Below are 6,000 nucleotides of genomic sequence, written 5' to 3'. Positions count from 1 at the left end.
TCTTTCAATTTAAGTCAACCCATTCCTATTAATCAATATGTTGCCATGTAGCTGTGGCATTATCAATCTGCTGGCATCTTGTTGCTCCTTCTGCGGTGGCTGGCATCTCTTTGGACTCCATCCTTCTTCATCTAGTCTATAGTGTGAATGTACTGCCTAACCTTAACCTGCCCTGCCATAGGAAAACGCAGCGTTATCAACCAATCAGAGCAACACATAATCAAAGTGTACAGAAAGACATCCCCCAGCAGGTCATGTTGGCAAAGTGCCTTCTAAATGTTTATGGCGACAGCCATAGCCATAGATCTGGCTTGTTCTCAGCCTTTGTCAGAGAAGCTTTAGTCATAGCGGACTCCATTCAACTCAGAGACTCACAACTGCCCAAAGGGCTGAGAGTGATGAAGTCCATGCCAAGGCTCAGGGAGTACTGCAGAAGAACGGGGAAAGAATGTAAGAACCGATGATGAGAAGTGATATGGAACACTTTCTTCTGGACATGCCATGGCTTTCGCATTCATAAACTCAAAGAATCTGTCAGCTGCACAGGACTTGCATGAGATCAGGTAGCCAAAATTCCATAATAAATGCTTTTGGCAGTCATAGATTCCAGGAGGGGATGAATCATTACTATAGGGGTTGAGTGGACACTGGCACATTGGCCATGATCCAGCAATGTCTCCCCACAAATGCACACATGCATCTATATATAGCACTAATTGGACTTACTGGGTTATTAAAAATTAGAGGACAGGAAGTTGTGATTTGGACATATTGGGAAACATCTAGTGGGAAGTAGGAATGTGATCATGATGGAACAATTTAATATTTTCCTGAATCAAAGTGAGAAATTCTAAATGAAGAAATTAAACAAAATAAATAAAACAAATTGGGAGTCTGTGGGGGAAATTTCAGATTGGGTATATAATATGAGGTAAGTGATGTTGGAACTTAAAAATTGTGGTCTTCTCTTGCATGTTCACTTTATAAGTGAGAGGAAATGGAACTTCTGACAGCTCACATTTACTTCAAAAGGCTGAAATAAGACTGATAGTGTCCAGGTCAGTTGTGACTAAGGGATAAGATGGAAAGCCTGCCTTGCTGGGATGAACTGGGAAGGTCTGTGTGTCCGTCCTCCCCACTTCAGCTACTCCCTTTTCTTCTTCTTTCCAGCTTTAGCAAACTTCCGGCAACAAAAGAGGCAACACTTCATGATGATGAGCATCACAGTCACCACACAGGCCAGCAGGAATGCAAGCACATCCAGAGAGTGGTACTGGAACCAGGTGAGGTCATGTGCTGCCACACGAAGGTGCTTGGCTCCTTTGTTGCGCATGACATACTCAATCCAGAAGACGGCTCTGTCCAGGGGCTTCACTGGCTGGTTGTGGTGGATTCTTGATAGCCTCATGGCACTCTCCTTATAGCTAAAGACACCAACATCAAAAACAAATTAATTTACTCAAGTGCTTCAAGCCTAAGAAAGCTTCAATGAAATTATCATGAGACTCAATAAATGCCATAGATTAGCACTAGGTACAGTGTGGTTTTGATTGGGACGTTTTTTGAAAGATTTCCTGTAAGCTTGTATTTTCTGAGAAATTCTTTCCAAAACTGAGATGGCAAATCATTTGGGAAAGTAAATCTTTCCAGCAGAGCAAATGTTCATAATCCTTTTCTAGCACTGTAAGTGAGGTGATTCATAGAGACCGAGCATGACCACATTGATGTTCTTGAGAAGAAACGGTGTCATAATTCTTTATAATCTCAATAAAAACACTATTGATTAAAAATTGGGAACTGGTATGAATGGGACATACTTTGCGCAAGATGACTTGAGGGCTGAAATGCAGCTCATAGATAACTTGCTTAGAAACTATTTCCATTATCAAATTATTCTAAACTAACCTCTCATACAGTAAGTCTGTAGAGATAGTTTGCAGTCTTGATTGACAGTAAAAGCTCATTCCACAGTGCTTAAATGGGTTTTACATTGTTGTTGATGTTTTCAAACTTAGACTAATGTGCTAGGAGATGTTATCCTGTATGCTTTGAATATATGTTGTTCTTATTGGTTGATAAATAAAGCTGTATTGGCCTATGTCAATGAAGCTTAGAGGTGGGCAGAAAATACAAGCAGATAGACAGGAAAAAGAAAGGAGAGGAGAGAGAGACACCAGTTTGCTGCCCAAGGAACAACATTCCAGCAGACTGGTAAGCCCCAAAACACATGGCACAACATAGATTAATAGACATGGGTTAATTCAAGATATAAGAGCTAGCTATCAAGAGGCCTGCCATATGCTATACAGTTTGTAAGTAATATAGTCTGTGTGCTTACTTGTCTGAGAGGCTCCGGGATGGGCAGGAGAGAGGAAAATTTCTGATTACATTTAGTGCTCACCCTTGGGCATTGGTTCATATAGACCTAAGAAAGCTTAAAGATTCTGAAAGCACAGAAACAGAGCCACACTAAGCTTCCTAGTCTCACAGTCTCATGCCAGTAGCACAGTGGAGTCTTTTCTCCCAACAGCTGCCTGTGAGATGGAGCCTGCCACCAGCTGCTATAAGCTAAGCAGCATGGTGGATCCCCACTGCAGTACACAGTGTGTCTCCAAGCTGAGCAGTGTAATGTGTGGTGGATTTTTCTTTTGCTAGTACCAAAAGAAGAAGAAGAAAAAGAAAGAGGAGGAGGAGGAGGAGGAGGAGGAGGAGGAGGAGGAGGAGAAGGAGGAGAGGTTTCTAGGCTATATGCTGCTGCTGGATGAAGGCATGGACCCAGTGCCTCCCAGAGACAGGAGATGGCATGGCTCTCAGAGCTGGTGATGAATTATTTCCACCATGTTGGAAAGCTGAGGTGGGTAGAGCCAGCAGCCAAGGCTGCTGCTTTTCTTCCTAGCCACACAGTTGAACAGTTTAAAATCTCTCCTGGTCAGAGAAGGATTATAGATTCACAATAAGATGGATTCAGATGGAACAAAACTCTAAACTGTTTACAATGTATGTAAAAATGTACATAGGCTTGAACGAGAGAGAAAAGGGAGTATATTCAGTTATATAAACATATAGATAATTTTAAATAATAAAATCTTTAAAGAGACAATAAAAATGATGTAAAAATAAGCCACGTAAAGATGGAAATCACACAGAGAGTCTGGATTACATTATCTTTGGGATTTTTAACTGCAGAAACACATTTGATTGTAAAGACTGATGTGTTAAGCCTATATATATATATATATATATATATATATATATATATATATATATATATATTAAGGTATATTGACTTTAAAGCTTGTGTCTAAGGATATGTTACTTTGGAAAAGAGGTTCTGCTTTTGTTTCCACAGAAGATGAGAACCTATGGATTGCTTCCAGGCTAATATGGTTTGACCAGCCAAGACCCCCTGAAAGGTCTCCAATAACACCATGGCCCAGATGATCCAAAATTCAAAATCAACTTCAAAGCAACTGCGTCAGAGAATATAGCCTCACAAACTACTCCAGTCAGGACTTGACCATAAACCTAAAATTTTCTTTATGTCCCATAAGACTACCAACACCCACAATCAGCAGGAAGTAGCCAGAAATCTATGCCCACACTCCAAAAACTGGATTATGGATATTTGTCTTTGTTTAGAGATTGGTTATATTTGTTATTGGTCATAGTAAATATCTTTCTAAAATAAAAAAGGGGTATAGGATATAGGTACGATAGGATGAAAGGGTAGATTATTGAATCTACTTTTAAAGAGCAACAACTTGCTTAAAATATTTTTCATTGATATGGATTTTAGTTTATTGATACAAATTTAATTTTGCTATACTGTATGTATATTTTTACTCTTATTAAAATATTATGTTTATATAACTCATTTGAAATTGCAATGTATCATTAAGAAATACAGATTAATAGTTAATCATCTATAATCATCTAACTTATCATATTGGTTAAGTTTTCTATATATACATAGATATATTTCAGTTAGGTAGGTAATCTTCAAATACTTCAAACACCTACAGAATATGGCATTTAAAATGTTTTAAAAACTTAGACTTTCTGGATGGACATTGAGACATGTCTGCTCCTGGCAGCACCAATCTACTTCAGAGAAGATAATGGACATTGAAGAAACTCCTTATGGAGTTTGATTTCTGTGTTTTGTTTTGTTTTTTTTTTTTTTTTTTTTGGTTTTTCAAGACAGGGTTTCTCTGTGGATCTCACTCTGTAGACCAGGCTGGACTCAAACTCACAGAGACCCTCCTGCCTCTGCCTCCTGAGTGCTGAGATTAAAGGCTTGTGCCACCACCACCTGGAAGAGTTTGCTTTCTTTGTGGCAAAAGTTAGCCACTGAGCAAAAAAGTACCCTTGTGTCCACTGCTTGACAGTATGTTACATAAAATGTACATACAGGACCCATAGGAAGGTAACCACTGAACTTTGCAAGGTGAGATGGTTTTTGAGTTTCTGCTTCACAGAGGAGATTGCCAGATATTCTATATGACACAAGGAGAAATGACTGAGAAACACTAAGCCTATAGGCTGGAGATGGATGCCCCAACATTACAGAGGAACTTTGGGTGATTTCCAGGCAGCCAGCTGTATCTGTCTTTCTAGATTTTTGGAAGTTGCTTACAATGCTCTTCTTGTTTACCTAGATAAACCTTATGTCATCTTTGATGTAGTTGAAGACTAGATAGAATATTTTCTTTAATTTTAAATAGACTGGATATTATAACTGTAATTCCTGCTGATTACTGATCTAGTATATTTAACTTTACTATGTTAGAGTTAAAACCTTCCTTTTTGATTAGATAGAAAAGGGGAAATGCTGGGGGATGTCTTTCTGTATGTTGTGAATATATGTTGTTCCCATTGGTTGATACATAAAGATATATTAATCTATGGCAAGGCAGCTTAGAGGCAGGCAGGAAATACAAGCAGATAGACAGGAAAAAGAAAGGAGAGGAGAGAGAGAGAAACCAGCCTGCCACCCAAAGAACAACATGCCAGCAGACCAGTAAGCCATGGAACTCGTGGCAAAACATAGATTAACAGAAATGGGTTAATTTAAGATATAAGAGCTAGCTAGCAAGAGGTCTGCCATATGCTATACAGTTTGTAAAGTAATATAATCCATGTGTTTACTTGTCCAAGAAGCTACAGGACAAGTGGGACACAGGAAAACTTCTGACTACACAAAAGTTCAGATGAATTCTACTGTTACCTTGGAAAGAACCTATCTGGACCAGTACCATCTTGAACAAAATCACTGTACTTACGAAGGATCATTAGTGACTGTCTTCACTGCATCAACCAAATCTGTACTGGACATTGTGAGAAAGTCCAGTCTAACACCTGCTCCTTTGGTCTTCATGCGAACAATATTATCAAATTGGTCTCCAAACAAAGGAATGCCAACCACAGGGATCCCATGGTAGATCGCCTCATAGATGCCATTGGTGCCACCATGAGTTATAAAAGCTCTGGTTTTAGGATGACCTAGGAAGGGGAGAAATTAAGGGCAAGTATTAATCATGAGTCTGAGATAGAAAATGAGAGGCAGGAAAAGAGGCACATAAAGTGTATATATTCTCTAGATAACATTATCATAACCACGAGACTACACTGAATTCCTCTCATGTCTTAAAGCAAGGAGCACCACAAGTCCACAGAGGTTAAGTGAAGGCCACATAGAGGAGGTGCAGTGTGGAAGCAGAATGATTTTGTGCAATGGACAAAAAGGGCAGAGCTCCTCCCAAGTGCAGCAAACAGCATGTGAAAGCACAGGCTGTGGTTCAGGAGAGTGTGTTCTCTTAAAGCAACAGTAAAGCCACTGCTCGGGTAGGTTGCCTCTGTGTAGTAGGGGGTTGGTTGATCATACTGATGGAATGAGAATTAGGACAAGCAATTCTTTACCAAACACAGGACTGCCTCATGATGTGGAGTTTTGGGGGAGCTAGTAATTGAAGAGTCATTAATGAAAGGATACCATTCTCA

The 6,000-nt window shown here is 39.5% G+C and overlaps 1 protein-coding gene across 3 annotated transcripts in view; it reads right to left on the bottom strand.

Annotated features, from left to right (window-relative positions):
- Window positions 1-1,073: 1,073 nt before the first annotated feature.
- The window catches only part of LOC131920727 (UDP-glucuronosyltransferase 2B31-like), a 28,962-nt gene continuing 24,035 nt past the window's right edge, over window positions 1,074-6,000 (bottom strand). For all 3 annotated transcript variants that reach the window (XM_059275160.1, XM_059275159.1, XM_059275161.1), the window contains exons 5-6: window positions 5,283-5,502; window positions 1,074-1,424 (exon numbers count right to left, since the gene is read on the bottom strand). In XM_059275160.1, the coding sequence (XP_059131143.1) occupies window positions 1,145-1,424; window positions 5,283-5,502 (500 nt within the window). In that variant the 3' untranslated portion in view covers window positions 1,074-1,144. The remainder of the gene's footprint in view (window positions 1,425-5,282; window positions 5,503-6,000) is intronic.

This window comes from Peromyscus eremicus, chromosome 10, assembly GCF_949786415.1.
Source record: "Peromyscus eremicus chromosome 10, PerEre_H2_v1, whole genome shotgun sequence".
Taxonomy (NCBI): Eukaryota; Metazoa; Chordata; class Mammalia; order Rodentia; family Cricetidae; genus Peromyscus; species Peromyscus eremicus.
This window is presented reverse-complemented; position numbering and strand designations above follow the sequence as displayed.